Source organism: Canis lupus, chromosome 1 (genome assembly GCF_048164855.1).
Source record: "Canis lupus baileyi chromosome 1, mCanLup2.hap1, whole genome shotgun sequence".
In the NCBI taxonomy this organism is placed as follows: Eukaryota; Metazoa; Chordata; class Mammalia; order Carnivora; family Canidae; genus Canis; species Canis lupus.
The window spans coordinates 65,788,910-65,813,245 of record NC_132838.1 but is presented as its reverse complement, the minus strand read 5'-3'; the positions used below and the strand labels follow the sequence as shown (position 1 = coordinate 65,813,245).

Sequence of the window (24,336 nt, the reverse complement as noted above, 5' to 3'; positions counted from 1 at the left end):
GAATCAAGCGGGCCAAAAGTTATACTGAATTTAAACCTAACACAAGTGACAAACCAAAAATGCAGAGAGATAGTACACCAGAGTGTAAAAATCTACAATTAATAGTCTTCCATTGCCAAAGTCAACAACGCTGAACAAGGCCGAGAGTAATTTGTTAGGGGCGTATGAGAACTGTTTGACAATTCTGTGTCATCACTTGCATTATAAAGGACTGAGATCTTGCTGCAATTATATACAGTCCTCTCCATACAAACAGAAGGTAGAAATGAGGTGATTAATTCAAAACCAAACATGATTTAACATGACGAAGTATTTTCGGTTACAGTACACTGCGTACTGCTAAAACTCACTGATTAAATTTGAACTTATATAAAGTGAAGACTTTCAAAAAATTATTTGAGCACTAGAGTTTTTCCTTATTTTTAAATCAATTTAAAAAGGACCAAAGTAAAATAATAAAAACAAACAAGAATTAACTAACATTCTCTTTATAGGTTTAAAAATATCAAAAAATAAAAATAAAATAAAAAATAAAATAAAAATTACCTAAGGTGTGTGCCCTTACTTAGCATTTTTATGCTATCCAAATATCTGCCTACTGAAATAATATAAATATTATAAACCTGGAAAAAGTACCAGAAAAAAGATTTTTCTTAAATAAAGGAAAGCAAATGCAAAAATTGTTGACAACAGGTTTCAATTATGCCATTAAGATAGAAATGACTGCTTTAGTATGTGGCCCCGTTAATTACTAGAGTCCTTTATATTTTCTTCGAACATCACAACCATCATATGGTGCAAGTACTATTTATGGAGGCCACAAAATAAAGAATGCTGATGTCATTCATTTTAATATAAGACAACTACAAAATCTACAGGTACTATTTCTATTTTTTTACATGTATTACTCATGTGTCTGGCACATGTTATTACTAACTCAAATAATTACATTAAGTGCTATGATTTCTAAGAGCTGCAGTGTTACTAAGTTAAATTATCAAATACCTTACTTTCTTCAAAATATTAAAAGATAAACATACATGAGAAGTAACTGACTGGAAGAGCATGAAAAAAGCATCTCTAACATGCAACAGAAGCCTCTTATTCACTGTGATAGATGTTGGTAATTTTTAGTGTTATGGACTGAATTGTGACTCCCCAAATATTCATATACTGAAGCCCTAAACCCCAGTATGACTGGACTTGGAGACTGAGCCTTAAAGGAGATAACTGAAGTTAAAATAGATAAGGGTGGGGCTCAAATCCAATAGGACTGATGTTTACGTATGGAGAGAGAGAAACCAAGAGTATGTGCACACAGAGGACATAGCAAGAAGGTGGCTGTCTGCAATCCAGCAAGAGAGGTCTCACCAGAAACCACACCTGCTGGCACCTTGACCTTGGACTTCTAGCCTCATGAACTGTAAGAAAATAAACTTCTGTTATTTAAGCCACTCAGTCTACAGTATTCTGGTACAGCAGCTCAAACAGACTAATATGAGTTAATTGAAAACGTCAGTAAAATCAGGAAAAAACATGAAAATGTTTTGTAAATATGCTGAACATCTTAGGTTAAAAAATTATATATTCACTTATAATCTGTTGATATAGAATCAAGACCCACAAAGATTTCCAGCTTTGGCTTCTGTAAAATGATGCAAGAACTTAAAGACTCTTACAGAGCAATTGGGGTAGAGAAACTTAGATTGAGCTAACTTCTTTCCATTCTTTTATAGTCATCTCTCCCACCCCCAGTCCAAGAGTCTTCCTAGCAACTCAATTTAACCTATTTCTCTGAAATATTCCACTTGGCTTTTATAGAAATGACAACTTTATTCTCACACTCACATTTCACTGGTCAAGATAGCACTTAGTTAGACTACATAATTACCATAACAAACATGGCTTAAACAGTTCCCACAACAAACACAAATGACTCGGCAAACAGGCAATTGAGCTGGTAGGTACAGAAGCCTCCAGACACAGCAGAGATCAAGCAACTCTTCCAATCAGCTGGAAGTATATGTCATGTTACAGGCATAAATACTGGTGTTTTAGGACAAAAATGGCCAGTACTGGTTAATCAACTGAGTTTGAAATGGAGGTTAGTTAAAAGGACTTCTACTGTATATCCAAATAAACATTGTCCATCCAAAACTGTCACTTCTGAAGGCTGTCATTGTGTCAAACAATTTGGAAACCCCTCTTTTATCATTTTAAATTTCTTAAATGTTTTAAATATTTAATGGTAGATCATCATCCTTGGAACAGGTTGTGATTTCCAAGGAACAACAATTAAATGACCAGTGTGCTAAAATGTGAGCACCAAAGTCCAGTAAAACAATTTGAAGAAAAGCAAGGTGTCACTGTACAGCAAAATAACTGTTTAATATTAATACATTTCTTTAAATGTAAATCTAAAAGTTTCAAAATACTGAATAATTAAGACATAAATATAACGAGTACAAGATGCCACCCCATGGATATCATTTGAATATAAACTTGTTTTAAAAGTGACAACCAGGGATCCCTGGGTGGCGCAGCGGTTTGGCGCCTGCCTTTGGCCCAGGGCGCGATCCTGGAGACCCAGGATCGAATCCCATGTCAGGCTCCCGGTGCATGGAGCCTGCTTCTCCCTCTGCCTGTGTCTCTGCCTCTCTCTCTCTTTCTCTCTCTCTCTCTCTGTGTGACTATCATAAATAAATAAAAATTTAAAAAAAAATAAAATAAAAATAAAAGTGACAACCAGACACTTATGTTAATTATATCACCTACAACTGTATATAAATACATAAATACATATACAACCACCCCTGAGTGAACATGATTCAACTATTTATATACATAAATGGCTTAAGCTTTCTGAAATGCCCTGATATCGGAGCCTGATTACCAAAGAAAGTTTACGTCATATTGAATCTTACTCAGTAATGAAGATGAGCCATTAAGCTTTTGGCATAAAGAAGTGACATAATGAATGCAGTGCTTTAGGAAGAGTCATTTAACAATTAAGAACTAGAGATGTGAAAAATGGAAAAGAGATCATTGACAAGGAGACGATCAGCACAAACCAGGTATGTGGTAATAAGGGTCTACATTACAGACAGACAGCAAATGAAAATTAAAAGCACAAAAGAAAACAAGAATTATATAATACTATATTCAAAAAGCACCATATGAATATTAGTTTTCATTACTGTGAAAGAATCCATAAGCTATGAATTAGATGAAAAAAACCATACATGGAGATAAATATCACAAAATCTTCAGGCAGTAACACTGTTCTTTTCTGCGTACTCTACAGATCAAAAGCAAAGATGGGGCTCGCTCAAGTTTAGTGAACTTGGGAAAGCTGTGGTTGTCAGTCCACGTTAGTACAGCCCAGGGAGCATTCTGTAGATTTAATTAAGCTCCATTATGAGGCATTATTCATATCAATTCTGATCTGGATATGAAATAACCAATGTTTTGTTCTTCTCAAGAATTGTGTGTGTGTCAGAGGGAGAGAGAGAAAGAGCGAGCGAGCGAGCGAGCACGAGTGCTAGGCCCTAAGATGACGGCCAATTACTTTCTCCATTATATAAAGTGATATTTTTCTCTTGAGAATAGTATGCAATCAAGTAGGTTTTGCTTTTGGAGAAAAAAATAGTCTCCAGTAGACTGCTCATTAGACAACAGTTGTTTAAGTGTGAGTGTGTGTCTGTGTTTTTTAACTGTGTTCATAGCAAAGATGAGAAGTGAAGGTGAGCTTCTATTTCTATGCTGCTACCCAATTTCTGTATCCAACTCCTACCCTCTGAATCCCATCAAATCCCACAAACCTCTTGAACTTCTGCCTCTTCCTGAATTCGACAGCTTTTTAAAAACCAAGGACTTAGCAATTCCAGACTCCATTACAGGAAAACTACAAAAATCTCCTTTGGATTCTTCCAGAATTTACCCCAAAGATACTAGGATAATTTACCTCAAATTTCTTCACCTTTTCCATTGTTATCAAGCGCCTCGATGTGTGACTGGAAAGCTTCTGCTCACAGTTGCTAATAAGTTTCAGGCAAGGGTGCCAGGGTACCATCTCTTCAGTATATCTGAAGAAAGAACAGCTGACTTTTAGGAGCACTCACATGCACACCCCACACAGGATCGTCACAGGGTTATCCAATGCCGTATGGACGTCCCCCCATTTTATTTCACATAGACTAACTGTCCCTATAACCTATGAATAATCTGTATTTTTAAAAAGCAAAGTATTTAAACATTACCACATCTGAAAAAAGTAGTTTATTTTTTTAAAAGATTTTATTTATTTATTCATGATAGAGAGAGAGACAGAGACAGAGACACAGGCAGAGGGAGAAGCAGGCTCCATGCCAGGAGCCCGATGCAGGACTCAATCCCGGGTCTCCAGGATCACGCCCCGGGCCAAAGGCAGGCACCAAACCGCTGAGCCACCCAGGGATCCCCTGAAAAAAGTAGTTTAAATAATTTTCCCTGTAGAATGAGTATGAGAGAAAATGCAAGTATGCTCTACGGAAGAATACCAAGCATTTAAATCACAAAAATACAAGACAATGTCCACGCTAAAGGATTCCACAAGAGCATATAGGACAGAAATATATTCCACAACTCCTTGACTTTCATGAGGGACTGATTCATTTGGAGATTTTTATTAATTCCCAAAGAATAATGTCCAATCGGCATATACTTTCCCTATAAAATGAAGTGTCCCTGCAAAATTTTAATGGCACCTTGAAACCGCTATTAACTTTGTAAATACAGGATCAAAGTTATGTATAAGATTATTCAAATAGGCTACCAATAAAATAAACACTACATGGTCACCTTAACCATGAAATAAAATCAAATCCACGATAATGAACAGTGGTGACTGCTGCTACGCAACTCATGTGCTACGTGAATGGAGAGGAGGACACCGGGAAAGCAGGACAGTCAGACTGCCATAGTTCAGAACACGTTGATGGCATCATTCCTGGCAGAAGAAACAGGTGACAGATGAGGAGGAAACAACTATGGAGAATTCTGAAGAACAGCAGTGGACAGGGGCTCCCTAGGTATGGGTAAAGGACATTGTAAATTGCCATTTTTTATCTTTTCCTTTGGAAATCTTGATACCTTTCTACGTAGTCTCTGCAAACATTTATTGTATGGGAAATTTTGAAGTTCTGGTCCAAAATGGGAAAGGTGCCAATTAGCATTTCCTGTAAAGGACCACCAGTCTCAGCTAGCCCATTCCAATGCATCAACATTGTCTTCACTACCGCTCTTTGACTGACTTCTCTAGCCCCTCTGACCTTCAGTGAGCTCTCCCTCATTACCTCAACCACATGCTTGAAACCTTCATCACCCACTTATCAAGCAGTATTCATAATGCACTTCATTGTATTATCAGTGGAAAGAATTCTCTTGAAGTCATTCTCTGCATCCTTCCTTAGGGCTTTCCAGTAAGTAATGACCAGTTCAGTTTTTTTCTGATCTAACATTTTTCTAATGTTCACCTGATAGCCAGAAATGTATTTCTCATAACATTAGTTGACATCAAATCTGGAGTCTTCACATGAAGTATTTATGGTATGAAGCAATACATTCTACACCATGATTAACAGGAGAAGATATAGCCTTGACCTTAAGCTAGAAAAAGCAGGGTTTGTAGATGTCTGAAACAGCAGTAGTCAAACTCAGTTATGCTCCCTTTTCTAAAGGAGAAAAAAAATCTTATTTCCTGGCAGAGTTGACCTGAAGTACTCTTATTAAAAGTGACTTAAAGATCTAGAAAGCCTAAGTGTGATATAAAGTCCATACGCTTATATCCCTTATAACTATAAAACCAAAACAAATTTAAAATCAAATCTAAAAGTACAAAACCAATGTAAGTTTAATTGATACTGATGACACAAATGATGCTAAGCTGTTGAAACTGAGTCACCAGGCATTTTGCTTAAAAGCAGAAAAACAATGGTGTCTTAGATTATCTTTTCAGCTTGATCTTTGAGTTTAAGAATGAAAGAAAAAAAAAAGAATGAAAGAACATCATTTGGGTCATCATTATCATCAACAAGCTTGTTTATAACCACTACCCTATTATACTAAAACCAATCAATTTAGCATAATTTTTACCATACTAAGAATTTAAAAATATCAGGTAACAAAAAATTCTTTATATTTCCTAACATATTTCATACCCAACATACTGCAATGAACTGTGCAAACTGTTAAGTAGTAACCATAAACCTGTACTATGCCTGAGCCATTATGATAGTAGGGTATGCTATCTTCATTTCATTTTTATTACTATAGCCCTACAATCCAAACATCTATTTAAAACCTGAATCAGCCACAATAGGCAAGTCCAGAGAGACAGATAAGTGGCTGCCAGGGGCAGAAGTGGTAGTGATTGCTTATGTGTATGGGGTTTCTTTTGGGGTGACAAAAATGTTCCAGAATTAGAAAGTGGTGATGGTTGCACAACTTTGTGGATGTAACAAGGGTGACTTTCATGATATATGATTATATATTTTTTAAAAGTAAAACTGTGCACATAGGCCCCTAGTTTTTCCATGAATCAATTTTGACACTTATTTTCCTATGAATCTTTACACTTCAAGCTATTTCCAAATGTCATTAGAATTTCACCTCCCATTTGAGAAACACATTTTTGCCTGATTAGAGCACTCACTAAAAACAGTTCAAGGGATCACTTTTTCTTGGTTCCCAATTAAGAGATGAAAAACATGTTCACTGCTCTGAGCCACTCCAAAATTCATGTTACTAAAGTTTATCCCCAATGTAAATCAAACTATCATGCTATATAGGCCTTAAATTTATAGTGATGTATGTCAATTATTTCCTGATAAAACTGGAAAAAATGTATCCCCCAAATCCTATACTGGGACATGTTTCTTTTTAAGATTTTATTTATTTATTCATGAGAGACACAGAGAGACAGAGACATAAGCAGAGGGAGAAGCAGGCTCCCTGAGAGGGGCCTGATGTGGGCGGGACTCGATCCCAGGATCCTGGGATCATGACCTGAGCCAAAGGCAGATGCTCAACCACTGGAGCCACCCAGGTGCCCCCTGGGACATACTTTATTAAAGCTTCTTTGTCAGCATTTCTATCACAAGCAGAGCAGTGAGATTTTCTATTAAAGGACATCTTTCACAAAGAAATGCAGTTTCTGGGCAGCCTGGGTGGCTCAGCGGTTTAGCACCGCCTTTAGCCCAGGGCGTGATCCTAGAGACCTGGGATCGAGTCCCACATCCGGCTCCCTGCGTGGAGCCTGCTTCTCCCTTTGCCTGTGTCTCTCATGAATAAATAAAATCTTAAAAAAACAAAAAAAAAGAAATGCAGTTTCTAATCACCTCAAGAGAGTTCTCTGTTTATAATGCCAATTAGAAAACAATATTATATGGCCACATAAAGCAGACAGCTGCACTCACAGCACTCAGTAGCTTAGCAATTCCTGTAACATCAAACACATGGGAGTTGAACTTATGCCATCCAAATGAGTATCACACAGATCCTCAGGGTCACTTGCAAGAAGCTGAAACTGAATAATAAACCCATAAATACCAACAGTTTACAGTAATTCTATGCGGTCAGTCTCTATGAGTGAGAAGAATAAACTACTATGAGAGAGCACAGATGAAAGAGTAATTCTGCTGAGAAGGGTTGGAAAAGTATCACAGAGGCAGTGACAGTTAAGTTAGGTCTTGAAAGATAACTAGAATTTTATCAGCTGAGGAATGAAGAAATGTTTTATCAAGCAATGGGGACAGAAAAAGAAAGGTGAAAAGATACAAAGTCTACAAAGCATCTTAATGCTGGCAAAAAAAAATCCAATATACTAAAATTGGATTGGATGGGGAAAATCTATACTCGAGGAAATATGGCAAGTTTGTTGAGTAGCAATTTCTTCACTGCAATTTAAATTGCCAAATAGAAAATCCTTTTTCTATTTGAAGCTCTGACAATCCTTCACAAATAACTAAGCATTTAGGTGGCACTTTATTTTTATTATGTCTTACATTTTTCAAAATGCCCTAGGTTTAAAGAATTAATATTAAACTTGATTACAATATGTAATTCTTTTTTTTTAAAGATTTTATTGAGAGATGGTTGAGAGAGAGAAAGAGAGCACACACACGTGCTTACATGCATGAGTTGGGGGGACAGGGAGAGGGCAAGAGACAAGAGGACTCCCTGCTGAGCAGGGAGCCCAACCCAAGGCTAGATGGGGGACTCCAGGATCATGACCTGAGCCGAAGGCAGATGCTTAACGGACTGAGACATCCAGGGGCCCGTTATTTTTAAACTTGAATCATATAACAGAATTCGGTTGAATAAACGAATTCAATAGTAGGACTAAGAGCCTATATTCACTATACCAAAAGCATAAAAGTTTTAAACTTAAGCTGGGCGAAGGTACAATTTTAAAATGAAATCTTTATTCTTAGTCCAATAAAAAGCTTTATTTTCAATACAGCATAATCAAACTAATTTTAAATTGTTTAATTCAGAAGCAAAAACATTATTTCAACCTTTTGCAGATGATTTTGGTCTTAAATTCATAATAATATTTGTGCTATTTCAAAAGAACAAAGATTCTGGATGACATATAATACATTAAGTTAAAATAATTCATTTCCTAAAAACACAAGACAAACTAAGTTCATTAATAAATTAACAGTAATAAAATTATTAATTCATTAGTAAGATCACATCAGGTTAAAGGGACGATCATCTTAGTCATAAGCAGCCTGAGGTAAAAGGGCTGCTATCCACTCGACCCAGAAAACCCTATAAAATTATGCAAATTAAGAGGTTCAAATATTCATATCCACTTTAAGAACACACATGAAACTGCCCAGGCCATCAAGGCTATGCATATCCAAAAAGCCACCAAGTATCTGAAGCAATGTGTGCCATTCTGTAGCTATAATGGTGGAGTTGGTAGCTGTGCCCAGGCCAAACAGTGGGGCTGGACATAGCTGATGGCCCAAAGAGTGCTGAATTTTTACTGCACATGCTTAAAAATGCAGGGAGTATGCTGAATGTAAGGGTCTGGATGTAGGTTTTCTGGTCATCAAGCACAGCCAGGTGGATAAAGCCCCCAAGATGCAGCAAAGAACTTACAGGGCTCATCGTCAGATTAACCAATACATGAGTGCTCCCTGCCACACTGAGATGATCCTTACTGAAAATGAGTAGACTGTTTCTAAACCAGAAGAGGAGGTGCACAGAAGAAAAGGATATCCCAGAAGAAACTGAAGAAACAAAAACTTATGGCCCGGGAGTAAATTCTGCACAGAATAAATGCAAATAAAAGTATAAACAGAAAAAAAAAATAAAGGGAAGGAAAAAGAGAAGTCTAATAATGAACATCAGAGAATGTGGACAAAAATTTTTCCAGGGATGAAGTCAGGGAAGTAAATGCCATAGTCTTCCCATGTGAGCATTAGCCACATTCCTGGATAAAATCTTTTCCCTGACAAACATCCAAAATAAAAAAAATAAAAAAATAAAAAATAGGAGAAGTGATAGGAGTGTCTGGGTGGCTCAGTCGGTTGTCTGCCTTTGGCTCAGGTCATGATCCCAGGGTACCGGGATCAAGCCTCATATTGGGCTCCCTGCTCAGTAGAGTGTCTGCTTCTCTCTCTCTCCCAGTGTGTGTGCTTGGCCTCCCTCTTTCCCTCCCTCTCTCTACCCCCTCCCCCACCTCAAAAAAATCAATCTTTTTTTTTTTAAATAAAGTGATAAAAATACATATCCCTTTTCTATTTCAAATATATCCCTCTGATTATATGCATTTTGAAATTTTCCCTTGTTGTAAATTATTAAAATCCAGAAGTCATTGAAAAATATCCAGCTTCCATTTTGTAAGGTCTTTAGAAATATTAAAAATACTTAAAAGTACCTCCAATTTAATTTTGTAATAAAGAGAAAGGAAAAAACAAAAGAACTACAAAAGATATTCTTAAGCACATTCAACTTCAATTATAATTAAATAATAAACTACAAAATAGTGGTCAGAAATGCCAAAAAATAAGAAGTACACAGAAACTAATGAGGATATTTCAAAAGAACACAGGAACCACCTCAAAGTGACTCCCACTGATCAAATCTGAGACAATTTGAGCAACAAAATAGTGACAGTAATGAATTATAACCCAATGAATTATATAAGCATCCATGATTCCATAGCAATATAAATTGATAAATTAGTAAACAAACAGGAGAAGAAGGGAAAACTCTTCCTTACAGTAGAATGCCAACTTAAAATGGAGAAGAAATGATGGAACAAAAAAGCACCATTGTGGTGGTTGTCAACAATGGAGTTGTCAATGTGAATAGTGATTTGATGAAAAGTAAGATATTGATGTAATCTTGGGATAACTTTCCCCATGAAACACTAATCAAAGGAGAAAATAATGACTTACAGTGGAGAAACCTGACAGAGAACCACATGACCAGATGATCCAGTTTAAGATCGCTAGTAGAGGTTAACTCTATGTGCCCCATGAAGCAATGCACAAAAAACACAGTATAATTTAGTGGTGTTCCTACCAAGGGCACTACATGAATATGATTATAAAAGAAATACCAATTGTCTTTCTCCCTCTCTCTCTGCCCCTCCCTGCCCCCTCCCTCATTTAAAAAAAAAAAAAGAAAAGACTTCAGATGGACCCTGATTGAGGGACACCCTTTAATATAAGCCATATATTCTATACAACTGTCAAGGACACAAAAGATAAAAAAGAATGGGGACCTATTCCAGACTGGAGAAGAATGACATGATGGCTTAATGGAGCACATTTTCTCCAATGGACCACAATTGGTGAAATTTGAATAGGGTCCCTAAAATGGGCAGTAGTGTTATCAATACTGATTTCCAAACTTGGAGGGTTGACTGCGCTTTGACAACAATGTTATTTCTGAGAAATAAAATGAAATATGTAGGGGTGATGGGGCATCATCATCTGCAACTTCTCAAATAGTTCCAAAAGAGGTGAATGATAATGGGTATGTGATTCATGTAATGGGGGGGGGGGGGGGTGGAGAGAAGATACAGTAAGCGCACATTAATAGTTGGAAAATCTGGATGAGATATTTTTTTTTCTGCTACATTTGAAACTTTTATTTAAGTCTGAACCTATCTCAAAATAAACTTAAAAATTTAGCCCTGAAACTTGAAAAAGAAGAGTAAGCTTCTCTCTCTCTAAAATAAATAAATAAATCTTTAATTTAAAGAGGCGGTAGGCACTTGGGTGGCTCAGTTGGTTGAGTTCAATGATCTTGGGGACATGGAGTCCAGCCCTGCATCAGGCTCCAAACTCAGTGAGGAATCTGCTTGGGATTCCTCCTCCCTCTCCCTCTCCCCTCCCCTGCCTTTGGAGGGCTTCTCCCTTACTCTGCATGCTCTCTCTCTCTCCCTCTCTCTCTCTCAAAGAAATAAATCTTAAAAAAAAACAAAAAAAAAAACAAAAACAAAGTTTGCTGCTGGAATTCAGCTTATCTAAGGAAGGACCCACTTTTGTATACAAAGAAACAAAAGTGCTCTTTTTGGAAAATATTAATAAAACTCCATCTATCACCTCACATACCAGGCAACTGAGATCTGATAGACTGTTGAATTAAGTGAACAAAGCCAAAGGAGTAAGAAAACCAAAGGCTTGCTATTAACTGTAGACAAGTCACCTCACTCCTTGGAAATAATTTTCCTTATTTCTAAAGTGAAAAGATTAAATGAGATTACCATTGGCAGCCAAACATTAAGGCCAGTGTTAAGGAATCTGGGCATGAATGTGTACAGTCTTATCAGCCAATAAACAAATGTGTGACTAAAGTTAGGCCATGGTAACTTCCAACACAAGGTTTATAAAACAAAAAACATCACAGCTTCCAACTGAGGACCATCCACCATTTTGAAAAGACAGATAAGTTAACAATCTTCTAAAATGCATTCTGTATAATTATGTAAACACAGGAACTAAAATAATTTTTTTTAAAGATTTCTTTAAATCTTTAAAATTTGAATAGTAAAATTCAAATACATTTGAATAGTAAAATGTACTAACTGATCCAGGTTAGTACGGTTCGGCAGGTTAAAGAAATAGCCGAATCTTGAGCTTGACACTGAACTATCTTTCAAATCTAAAGACCCTATTTATTCAAGACATCTTGTGTTTCATTGCTGATGTACACAGCTCTGCTTGTATTTAATAATTACTAAATAATAAAACCCAAATTAATAATATGGAACATAATCAAGGCTTTAATATATGCACAGCTTTTATTTTGATGTTAACTTTTAAAAAAGATGTACTGAATATCATAAGGTGATAACAACCAATATATATTAATGTGAGCTAGTAGTAGATGGATCACTCAACTAAGTTGTTAGAAATTACCTGTTTGTGGCCTGGCAAAACAGTCACCAACAGCTAATGATATATCAGGCCCTGAGTTAAGAATGGGGGCACAACCCAGGCTGGTAAATTTTTCCTATAAAGGGCCACACAGTAAATATTTTAGCCTTAGTGGCCACATAAATTTCTGTCACATGTTCTTCTTTGTTTTTTTTTTTTCCTTTTTAACAACTCTAAAAATGTAAAACCCAGGGCACCTGGGTGGCTCAGTTGGTTAAGGTTAAGTGTCTGCCTTTAGTTCGGTTCATGATCTCGGGCTCCCGGGATTCAGCCCCACACTGGGCTCTCTGCTCAGCAGAGAGTCTGCTTCTCCCTCTCCCTGTGTGCTCTCACTTTCTCTCTCTCTCAATAAACAAAATCTTAAATAAAAAAAAAAAAAGTAAAAACTCATCTTAGCTCAAGTACCTTACAAAAACAGGCTGAAAACCGTATCTGAACCACATACAGTTTGCCAACTCTTGATGTAAATACAAAGGTGAAAGCAATTCAATCACTAAGAAGGGGCCTGTTTTATATGCATACGTAGGTAAGCAAAGACTATTATAAACATTAAACACAAAGATAAAAAAAAATAAAAATTAAAAAAAATAAACACAAAGATATTTATCCTGAATACAATGAGAAATAGGGAAAAAATTATGTTGCATATACAAGCAAAATTAAAAATAAAATTATTTAATATTACATACTCTGGCGTGTACACTGGTAACCAATAGACAAGTCTTCCACCTAATACGAGGGTCTCAGCTGCAAAGTTTAACAGGTCAAAAAACATATCGCTCAGATGATAACTCAGGGAAACAGGAACATGGCTTTCTGGACTAGAAAAAGAAAACAAATTTCAAAATCAGTGAAAACCTTAAGCCTACTAAACTAAGCTGATTAAAAAGAACAACATGCTTCTTCTCAAATTAGTGACATATCATATTTAACTGTCACTTACCATTTTTCCATCCCCTTTGGTATTTCCTTCTGAGAACCAGTTCTTCTTGTAGATTCTCTGATACCATATGGAGCTAGACAGAAAACATAAGTAACGTGAAGAGTCAAAAGTCACCTAATTACCAGTGAGGCACAGACATCATGGGCCCCCAGATGGGACACTCGGAGAGGAATACATCTCCACCTATGAAATATTGCAGCCAAGAATGTGTAACACAGAACATTCTATTTAAAACACTGGGAGGGATAGCAGGCCACTGTGTTCTCCAAAAATGTCAATGTCATAAAAAGACAGACAAAGGCTGTGACAGTGTGACAAACTAAAAGAGGCCTAAAAGAGATATTACAAAATGCAATTCCTGACACCAGACTGGATACTGTCCCAGAGGGAGAAAACAAAGAAATAAAGGGATGTTACTGGGTGACTGACAGCAGTGGATGACAAACTAAAATTAAACTATTGCCTTGATTTATTGAAACTGAAAACTGTACTCTGGCTATCCCTGTTCTTAGGAAATACACACTGAAATATGAGGGTAAGAGGCCACAGTGCATCCAACTCACTCTCAATGGACCAAAACAAAATACATACTTTATATAAATATACATGCAGAATGAGAATAGACTATTAATAAAAAGTCACCCGGTATTTATAAAGTAGATTCATAATGACAGTGCAATGCCTTGATAATATTTTTGTTCAATCTGAAACCACCTAAGTTACCAAAGAACTGAAGCGAGTGGAGATAGAAAGGTGGAGATATACTTGCCGCTATTTACAGATTTACTACAATATACTGTAGAGAAGGCCAACCTATTCTTAGGACGCCTGCAATGCCCAGAACTCATGAGGCAAAAGTTCTCATTCACATTCCTGAAGCTCAGGGGGTTCAAAAGCCTAGCAGCTCACAGAATCCCAAATTTCTTATAACTCTAGAAAGGAGATGTCAGTGAAAACATGTGGTACAAAAACAAAGCAATACACCAAAGCTTACACATGGAGAGTTATGTGATACCCTAAACCCTCTTCTTTGGGGCGCCTGGGGGGCTCAGTTGGTTGAGTGTCCGACTCTTGGTTTTCAAAGCTTAGGTCATGAGCTCAGGGTTGTGGGACTGAGCCCCACATAGGGCTCTGTGCTCAGGGAGCAGTCTGCCTGGAAGTCTCTCCCTCTGCCCCTCCCTGCCTTTCACAGACAAGTGTGTGTTCTCTCTCTCTCTCAAGTAAGTCTTTCAGAAAAAAATTTTTTTTAAAATAAAACTCTCTTCTTTGACATCCAACACTCTAATTGCACATAACATTTTGGCTCCAGTTGGCATACTAATAACCAATTAGTCAAAAATTTACAACAAATATATGCTTCTAAAAAGAAACTGAAGAGAAAAAAAGAAGACAATATATGTAATTTTAAAAACCAAAACAGAAAACTCTTAACTACTGAGTTAAATTGGTATCCTGCCTTATATTCACAATTTTTCTCCTTTTCACTATGTGAAGAAGTCAGGGGGTGGGGGGAGAATACTAGTACAACCTGATATTTTTCTGTGTGTCGATAAATTTTCTACTTTAAATGTAAATGACTTTAGGAAACAAATCCTACTCCTACTTTTGTATAAAAATAAACTTACGATCAGTGATGATTGCATCAAAATATGTGCCCTTCCTCCAGGAAGGTTTAGATGCATCTGAAACCAGGACATCAAGGTAGTATTTCTCTAAACCATATTGACGAAGATTCGCCCTAATGTTTTCATCTGGTCCTCTCCATTTCTGGTTTTTCCTACTAGCCTTTCCTAAAGGGAAAGAAAAAGGAATACAGAAACTACTAAATCAAATAGAGCATTCTTATTTCTTATCATTTAGCTAAAAGTAATGTTAACACATCTAAACCTAGATTTACTCGAATAAAACTTGCTTTCATTTAAAATCTTAACTTTATTTAAACAGCTATTTTTACTTCAACTTACTACAAAAAAAAATATTTTGAATAGTAAAATGTACTAACTGATCCTGTTTTGTCATCTTTCAAGTAAAACTGCCTTCAAACATTCATTTAATACTTACTGAATTGAAAGCATATACAAGTAAGATACAAAGCTGTATCGAACATGGTCTCTTTCCTCCAAGAGCAAACAACCCCGTGTAGAAATAGGATGAATCAGATCAGTGAAACAGAAACAAAGAAAGCTAACTTGGGAAATGCAGGAGCTCTGTGACCATGGAGAGAAGAAGTCAAATTGAGACATTACAGATGAAAAAAGTTAAAGTGGAGGTTGAAGGAAGAAGCTCAAAAGTTCTCATTTAGGAGACACAAGTGGATGATGATATTGTTGATTAGGATTGGAGAAACAGGGGTGCCTGGGTGGCTCAGATGGCCAAGTATCCAACTCTCAATTTCAGCTCAGGTCATGATCTCAGGGATATGAGATCGAGCCCAGCTTAAAGGAAAAAATGAGATCCATTTAAAATGTATCAATTGTGCTTGTGAACTACCTATAGAACATCCAGAAAGAGCTTTGCGCAGTGGCAGTATCGTAGCCAATGAGGTTTATCCGAGGCGCGATTATTGCTAATTGAAAACTTTTCCCATCCAGAAAGAGTTATTCAGTGGGTAGAGGCCAGAATATATATACTGAGGAGATATCAGTATAGGCATTTAAGTTAGACCCATAAGAATGAATGACATTTTTTATTAATCTTGGCATTTACATGTTTATTCTATAATTATTCTATTTTTATACACTCTTCTGTATCTTGATCTACTTCACAACAGAAACAAAACTTAAAAAAACCAAAATGGGAAGAATGATATGACTCTGCATAACATGCGCTGTGATAGGAAAACTGGTCAAAGAGAGAAGCCTAGAGAAAAGGAACATGTTATCACAGGTCAAAGAAACCCACAGGGCCTTAAGGAGATGGAGATGGAACAGTCAAAGAAGTAAAAGTACCACCCGATGAGGCCACAGTGCAGGAAACCAAGGGAGGCTGTACGAAAGTCAACACTGCCAAATGCTATAGATCTGTGGCCCTAGTAAGAGGTTTCTGTGGGCCTGGAAGCTAGAAAATAATGGGCAGAGGACAGTGAGGAAGAAGAAAGCAAAGTGGCAGCTAGAGGGGCCCCCCTACACGACGGACAGGAAAGGTTTCGTTCTTTTAAAATAGGAGACTTTTGAGAATATTTGAGAGCATAGAAAGAGATTACAAGCATATGAAACAGAGGGCATATTTAAAAGCATCTTGGATAAGCTCTGAGAAAATTCTACTTCAATCAGAATTCTATCCAAGTAGACTGAAAGGTTATAACACAGCTTTCATAAATAAGAATTCTAGTAAATTACGTAGGACAATCTCCTTAAAGTAAACATACTGCTTCTACTAAAAGCAAACCAGAATAATTCTTCTTAGCACTTTGTCTGCTCTAACATGTTGCCAAGAATATCTTTTTCTGGTTAGCTCACTTAGGTAAACTTGGTAAAATATAACCAATTCTTCTTATGATAAATCTTGCTAAATTCCTGACAGTCAAGGAAGAAAAAAGAGAGGTCAAACACAGTATGTCAAATTGTTTCAGGAAAAAAAAATAAAATAAAAAATAAATTCTCACCAATACAGTAACTTGAGAATAACTGTGTGAGGGAAAGAAAGGCTGATTCTAGTTACAACAATGGAATACCAACACAAATAGTTTCAGAATCATCGATGAAATTTGCCATTTTTAGTGCCATTCAGGTATATGGGAATACTTTCTTTAGTCTGATTCCATTCCATCAAATCACACATCATTAGCAAAGTGTCTAGATTTTAAAATAGTTTCCAAAGTGGCTTCAAAAGCAAGCAAATGTGTCTTGAGTTAACCTCAGTCTAATGCAGAATTTTCTAAGTTACTATCACCTTAACGGCTTCAAAGATATTTTGGTTGGTTATGAAATTAAAAATGATATGGTACTCAAGGACTAGAAATTAATCCAGTATTCGTGCAACGTTGGATTATGAAAAAAAAATGGTGATAATCTTTAAACAGAAACTGTACATGTTATTAACACAGACATGCTGATTAGAAGATGACTAGTCTCTTTCCTACTTCCTTCCCAGCCCTAAAGTTCACAACCTTCGAGTCTGCCAATTTTTAAAAAAAAAAATTTCTCTCAACTAAGCCTGTGGGGAGAGCTTTTTCTTATTCATCCTGTGCTCCCCCAGGAGATCACTTTGCACATACTGGATTGCTTCATAAAAAGCAGATACCCAACGAAATATCAGTTTATAAAAATAAGTAAAACTACATTATTATCACAACTCTATATCTTAACATAAAAGACAGATGCATAACGCCATGTAAACCCATTTATTTATTTTAAAGGCACATTTGGTACAAGAACAAAGACTATAACAGTCTAGAACCTCTACTCACCTAAGCCATGAACTGTATTGTAGTCTATGTCTGTCCCACATACGTATGCACCAAAATGAGCAGATGCTATCAGAAGGCCACCTGAAAATCACACAATATGGTCTGTTAACCAGAAAGTCCCAGATTCTTGTTTATTCCCCCACTTAACCCAATCCAGAGTCTTACAAACTAGCTGTAGGAAGAATACCACAGAGGAACACTGGTCCTGACCATATTTATAAGGCTTCAGATTTAAAACCCTAAGCTGTGCTCACTACATTGGTCACAATATAGGGAATTAACATATGTCTTAGCATCATTATTTTAAACATACCACTTAGGGAAAACAAACCTTTTTTGATCAAAATAATTTATATTTAGACATTTTCATCGGATTTGGAGAGGTCTATACAAACATCTTGCTCCTTACTTACAAATGAGCATTTAAGGCTACTACACAGAGTTGGCAAAAAGTAAATTCTGACAATTGGGTTCAATTCCCACTGAAGCCTGAGTTTCAAATAACTAAAGAGGGCATAATTAAATATGTTAAGACATGACTCCCTACAAAAATTAAACTATTAGGACATGAAATAGTTATTCCTGTAACCAATGAAGCAATTGCCTTTTGTTTTAAACTATAAATATGAATTTCTGCATAACTTTACCAAGCAAGCATACACAAAAATAATTAATACAATGACTTTTCTGTTTACTTAGTGCTGTGACTGAAGTAAGAACAAATGTCCCAACACAATCTGACTGGACTAAGTAACTTGGTGGCTGTGCCCAGCTCACATATGAAGAAAAATCCTAATAAAGATTTAAAAATTAACGAAACCCTTTAAAATAAAAGGTAGTATTTTCAAACTGTTCAAAGGAAAAAGAATCACAAAGTTAAATGTTTTAATAACTGTGCTTTTAATTCAACTTTACTTTTTTTTTAATCATCCAAATTAAAATGCTCTTAGTCCTAACAGCTCTACTGTAGAAAGATCTGTCAGTCAAACTGACATCAGAAATATACTCTTAAAACTATGCACAGACTCAGATAAGGGACAATAACTATATTTTTTCCCTGATATCCTTTTCAAAGGTAATCTCTAAAATTAAGATGGGTAGTGCCTCCAGAGGGTCAAGGTCTGTAAATTAATGGTGTTCTTTCCATAGCCATTTAAAAACACAGTCTGGGAACATGCACTTAAATAAATAGACTTTGCTTGTGAAAAATACTGTAACTGATGACTACTACTGGAGTCCCTAAAGAAGAGGATGGAGGACTAACAAGTACAGCAGAAACCAAAACCTAGGTTCCCTCCTACTAACTACAAGAAGCATTTGTGTGAGAGGTAAGCTAGGTCAACCTCATCAGTCTTGTTCTATAAATGGAACCGTCCACATTTCGGAAAAGATATTCTGTTGTGATGAGTTGGAATACTCACAAAATCACTTCACCCAAATTACGAGGAATTACTACGATTCCGCCAATTAAGGCAGATACTCACCTAGAAGAACTAGTTGCCAAGGGGAACAGAAAAGCTTTCCTGTGCTTCCTTAAACAGAACCTTATCCATTTGGTTAGAGTGAGTTTTGAGAAGACCCAATTTAGAGCACACTGCTGAAAGGAGATGAATAATCTGTTAGACTGCATCTGTGAGTTTACTTTGTGCCCTTCAAGCTTTCAAAGTTTTAAATAAAGTCAGTATATAAATTAGCTTCTCTGTACTGGTCACTGGGTAATCCCTGTTAAGCATCTAATTGTTTTCTCAAATAAATTGAAGTATTTTTTTGCATTTAGTTATACCTCAGTTGGAGTTTCCCTGAAGCTTTCTGGTGGAAGAAGGGGTGATCAAGGAGGGGTGAAATGGTGAGGGGCCAGGTAATGTGACTCACCCAATTTCCTATTATACTCTCAAGTGTACCAATACCCCAAACTCAGTGTTCTAATTTCTCTTTAGTTAAATAGCAACCACTTTAAGGTCAGGGTAGTATCTTATAGGCAAAAGGACACAATATGGCACAATTAGGCACAATATTTGCCTAAATATAGAAACTAATTTGTGATTCTCAACATTAGAAATTTAAGAGAAAAGCCTTACAAAAAACTTAGAAATGAGAGACTGGGCTTTGGTTTTGCTGAAAGAAAAGGAGAAAAGGAGGAAAAATGGAATACTACATACCTACAAGATCCATTTTCAAAACAAACTCAAACAAGTTACACTAATAGCCTGAGCAAAAGGATATGACTAGAAAACAGGAATTTTACTGGATACACTAGGAAACTTAGGAAAAGGAGACTACAAAGATTGTGGACAAAAATGGGAATGAAGCAGAGATTATTACACAGACTACAGAGACCAATTACTGGTCTCCTAATTGTCTCTTTTTCTCCCCACAGTCTCTTCCCAGGACCAGGACAGTCAGTTTCCCAACACCTGGCACCTGTGTCTATCATTCTGCAATGATAAAATTCAAAAGGAGCCACACTCCTTTCCTCACACTATGGATCATCTGAAGGTAGTTGGTGCCAAGGAGTGTGTAATACTGTCCTGGGTATATTCTCAATCACTAAAATAGCTCACTCACCTGAGACAGGGCAAGGAGAAAAGGAGTATCTATGAAGCCCTGCCATAAAATCATATTGCAGCTACCTAGAGCACCTGGCAGACACTTGTACCAATTATTTTCATTATAAATAAAGAATTAGATGTTTACAATTTTAACCCTCAATTTCCTTGCCTGATGTCACAACTTGCCAACAGTTGCAAATTATGAGTATCTTGGAAATTAGCCAGAGAAGGGACTAGAAAATGAGTTCATGGCCAAACTGTTCATCATCACCATTCAATATTGACCATATCTAACATCTTTCATCAAAAAGGCATCTAAGTTCCTAACAAAATAATAATGATAACCATTACACAGTCTACTGAATGTCTACCATGTGTCAGGCAACTTCCTAAGAATTTCATGTATATATTTTACCTCACTTAATCCTCACAATATATTACTATCACCATTTTATCAATGATGGAACTGAGACCCAGACCAGTTAAGAATGTTGCCCAAAGTAACATAATAATAGATGGATTAAGGATTTAAAACTCACTCTATTTGTTCTTTTCTCTATACCATTTTGTCTCCTTTGAGGTCAGCACCAATTGAAATAAATATACACTCAGCTTACCAATTAGATAACAAAAGTAAAATTTGTTATGAAATTAAGTGATGCTGCACACTCAGTTAATAACAGTTGTATATCTAATTCACAACTCTTGTATATCATCAAGGCAGGCCTGTACCATTATAGGTATTCAACATACCATGCTCATCAGTCCTTTAGCCATGCTCACACTAGAACAGGACTTCCTAACTATTAAGAGCTGGCCCAATGATAGGTATCTTCTCTCTTAAAATGGAGATACACAACTTTTTTAAAAATCTTCTTAAAATGAAATCAACATAGTCACTAAAATGGAAAGGAAAGTAAATTTCTACAGCTCATAATGTCATTCTAGACAACAATAGCAGACTGTCTAAGGAAAAAGGAAAGGCATTTAGGCAGGAAAAGATAATATCTCTCCTTTCAGCTTCCCAGAAACTTTCTACTCTATCTTCTAACCTTGAGAAAATCACAAATAATGAGAAGTCAGTGGATAAAGCATTTGGAAAGCTCATATATTTTAATTTCCTGCTTTTAAAATGGAAAAGAATTGGATACATTTGACTTTGTTTTAAAATACTAGAAAAGGAAACAAGGAAAAAATGGCATCAAATACTTTGTGAAAAACTATGGCCATGGAGGAGGACACAGGGTTACTATTTCTCCAATCCTTCAGAAGGTACTACCCATCAGTGAGACAAAAGGCCCAAGAAAAAAGACAAACTATACTTAAGAATTGTATCTATTCACAATTACATCACCAATTTCAAAACAAAAGCCCAAAAACTAAAATTCTAAAGCTATGCTTAAACTACAAACAGAAATTACAAAAATATATTTTAGCAGGATCTTTGCAAACATCTTCCTCTTTGTAATTTCAATTAATTGCCCTATGTAAACAGTCACATGACCAAGACCTACTACCCAATCTAAGGAGCTTCTCTAAAGCAAATTAGGAGCAGGTCTCCTTGCCCCACATACTGAAGGTAATCAATATTTTGACCGTAGTTAACATTTCATAATATATCTAACCTCATACACAAAGGGAAAGAAATTTTACCTATACTAGGAACTCCATTTTTAGACCTTACAGTCTTTTCTACATGTATGTATACATATTAAACATTATGTACATGTATGTATTCAAAGAATTCTTACTTCACAGAAAAAGTTTTGTTTTTGTTTTTTTAGAAAAAGTTTTTAAAGTCCAAGAACAAACTAAGGATTCATAAAAGGCTTATTAGCATTTGGAAAAAGAGAAATTACAGATCCATTCCCCATAGCATACAAGAAAAACTCCAAACAGACCAGAGATCTAAAGGAAACTAAACTAAAACTATAAAAGTACTAGAAGAAAAATATAGCAAGGTATGTCTATAACTTAGATATAGGGAAATCTTTTGCATGACAAAAAGAATTACTTGCAAAGTCAAAAAACATGGCAAAAAAACAAATGGCAAAAAAAAAAATGGGAGAAAATATTTTATTTTGTGGATATATATACACACACCTCCATGCATGTAATATATGTATGTATACATCTTATATACTTAAAGAAAACAGGAGAGAGCTATGTCCCTAATATATGAAGTACTTTCAAAAATAAAGAAATGTCCACATAAAAATCAGCAAAAGACAAGAAAAATAATTCAAAGTTATAAAAATGGCCCTTAAAATATAAAAATTTATTGACTTCACTCATAATAAGAGAAATACAAAATAACACTACACTGAGACATCCACATGCAGAAGAATGAAACTAGACCACTCTCTTTCACCATACACAAAGATAAACTCAAAATGGATGAAAGATCTAAATGTGAGACAAGATTCCATCAAAATCCTAGAGAAGAACACAGGCAACACCCTTTTTGAACTCGGCCATAGTAACTTCTTGCAAGATACATCCACGAAGGCAAAAGAAACAAAAGCAAAAATGAACTATTGGGACTTAATCAAGATAAGAAGCTTTTGCACAGCAAAGGATACAGTCAACAAAACTCAAAGACAACCTACAGAATGGGAGAAGATATTTGCAAATGACATATCAGATAAAGGGCTAGTTTCCAAGATCTATAAAGAACTTATTAAACTCAACAGCAAAGAAACAAATGATCCAATCATGAAATGGACAAAAGACATGAACAGAAATCTCACAGAGGAAGACCTAGACATGGCCAACATGCACATGAGAAAATGCTCTGCATCACTTGCCATCAGGGAAATACAAATCAAAACCACAATGAGATACCACCTCACACCAGTGAGAATGGGGAAAATTAACAAGGCAGGAAACAACAAATGTTGGAGAGGATGTGGAGAAAAGGGAACCCTCATACACTGTTGGTGGGAATGTGAACTGGTGCAACCACTCTGGAAAACTGTGTGGAGGTTCCTCAAACAGTTAAAAATATACCTGCCCTACGACCCAGCAATTGCACTGCTGGGGATTTACCCCAAAGATACAGATGCAGTGAAACGCCGGGACACCTGCACCCCGATGTTTATAGCAGCAATGGCCACGATAGCCAAACTGTGGAAGGAGCCTCGGTGTCCAACGAAAGATGAATGGATAAAGAAGATGTGGTTTATGTATACAATGGAATATTACTCAGCTATTAGAAATGACAAATACCCACCATTTGCTTCAACGTGGATGGAACTGGAGGGTATTATGCTGAGTGAAGTAAGCCAGTCGGAGAAGGACAAACATTATATGTTCTCATTCCTTTGGGGAATATAAATAATAATGTAAGGGAATATAAGGGAAGGGGGAAGAAATGTGTGGGAAATATCAGAAAGGGAGACAGAACGTAAAGACTGCTAACTCTGGGAAACGAACTAGGGGTGTTGGAAGGGGAGGAGGGCGGGGGGTGGGAGTGAATGGGTGACGGGCACTGGGGGTTATTCTGTATGTTAGTAAATTGAACACCAATAAAAAAAAAAAAAAACACTACACTGAGGTAACATTTTCATCCAAGAGACTGGTAACATTTCACAACCTTGACAATGAATTCCTCTGGTGAAGCAAGATTTAACAATATACATAATATTCTTCAACCCAAAGAACTTCCTTTTAAGAATTTACCCTAGAGCTGTATCTCCAACATTATGCAAGTATATCTACAAAAGATTATTCACTGCAGTCGTTATTTGTAACTCCAAAATACAGGATACAACCTATGTCCAAGTATAGGAGACTGAATAAATTATAGCATATACATCCATGAAGTACAATCATAAAAAAAGAATGAAGATAATCCCTATGAATTAACAGAAAGTGATTTCCAGGAAATAATTGAGAAAAGCAAAGTAGTGTATGTAAGAAATAAGTAGAAATAAAATGTACATATCTGCCTATCATTACAAACAACAAATAAGAAGAATCAACTGAAAAAGA

At 36.2% G+C, this 24,336-nt stretch overlaps 1 protein-coding gene and 1 pseudogene across 4 annotated transcripts in view; one reads left to right on the top strand and one right to left on the bottom strand.

Annotated features, from left to right (window-relative positions):
• Positions 1-24,336, bottom strand: part of TRMT11 (tRNA methyltransferase 11 homolog) — a 56,043-nt gene that overhangs the window by 15,460 nt on the left and 16,247 nt on the right. For 3 of the 4 annotated variants that reach the window (XM_072833152.1, XM_072833163.1, XM_072833167.1), the window contains 5 exons: positions 17,795-17,875; positions 15,012-15,176; positions 13,387-13,459; positions 13,133-13,264; positions 3,965-4,085 (listed from right to left, as the gene is read on the bottom strand). In XM_072833152.1, the coding sequence (XP_072689253.1) occupies positions 3,965-4,085; positions 13,133-13,264; positions 13,387-13,459; positions 15,012-15,176; positions 17,795-17,875 (572 nt within the window). The remainder of the gene's footprint in view (positions 1-3,964; positions 4,086-13,132; positions 13,265-13,386; positions 13,460-15,011; positions 15,177-17,794; positions 17,876-24,336) is intronic. The other variant, XM_072833171.1, reaches the window with a different exon arrangement.
• Positions 15,896-15,976, top strand: LOC140609057 (U4 spliceosomal RNA; annotated as a pseudogene).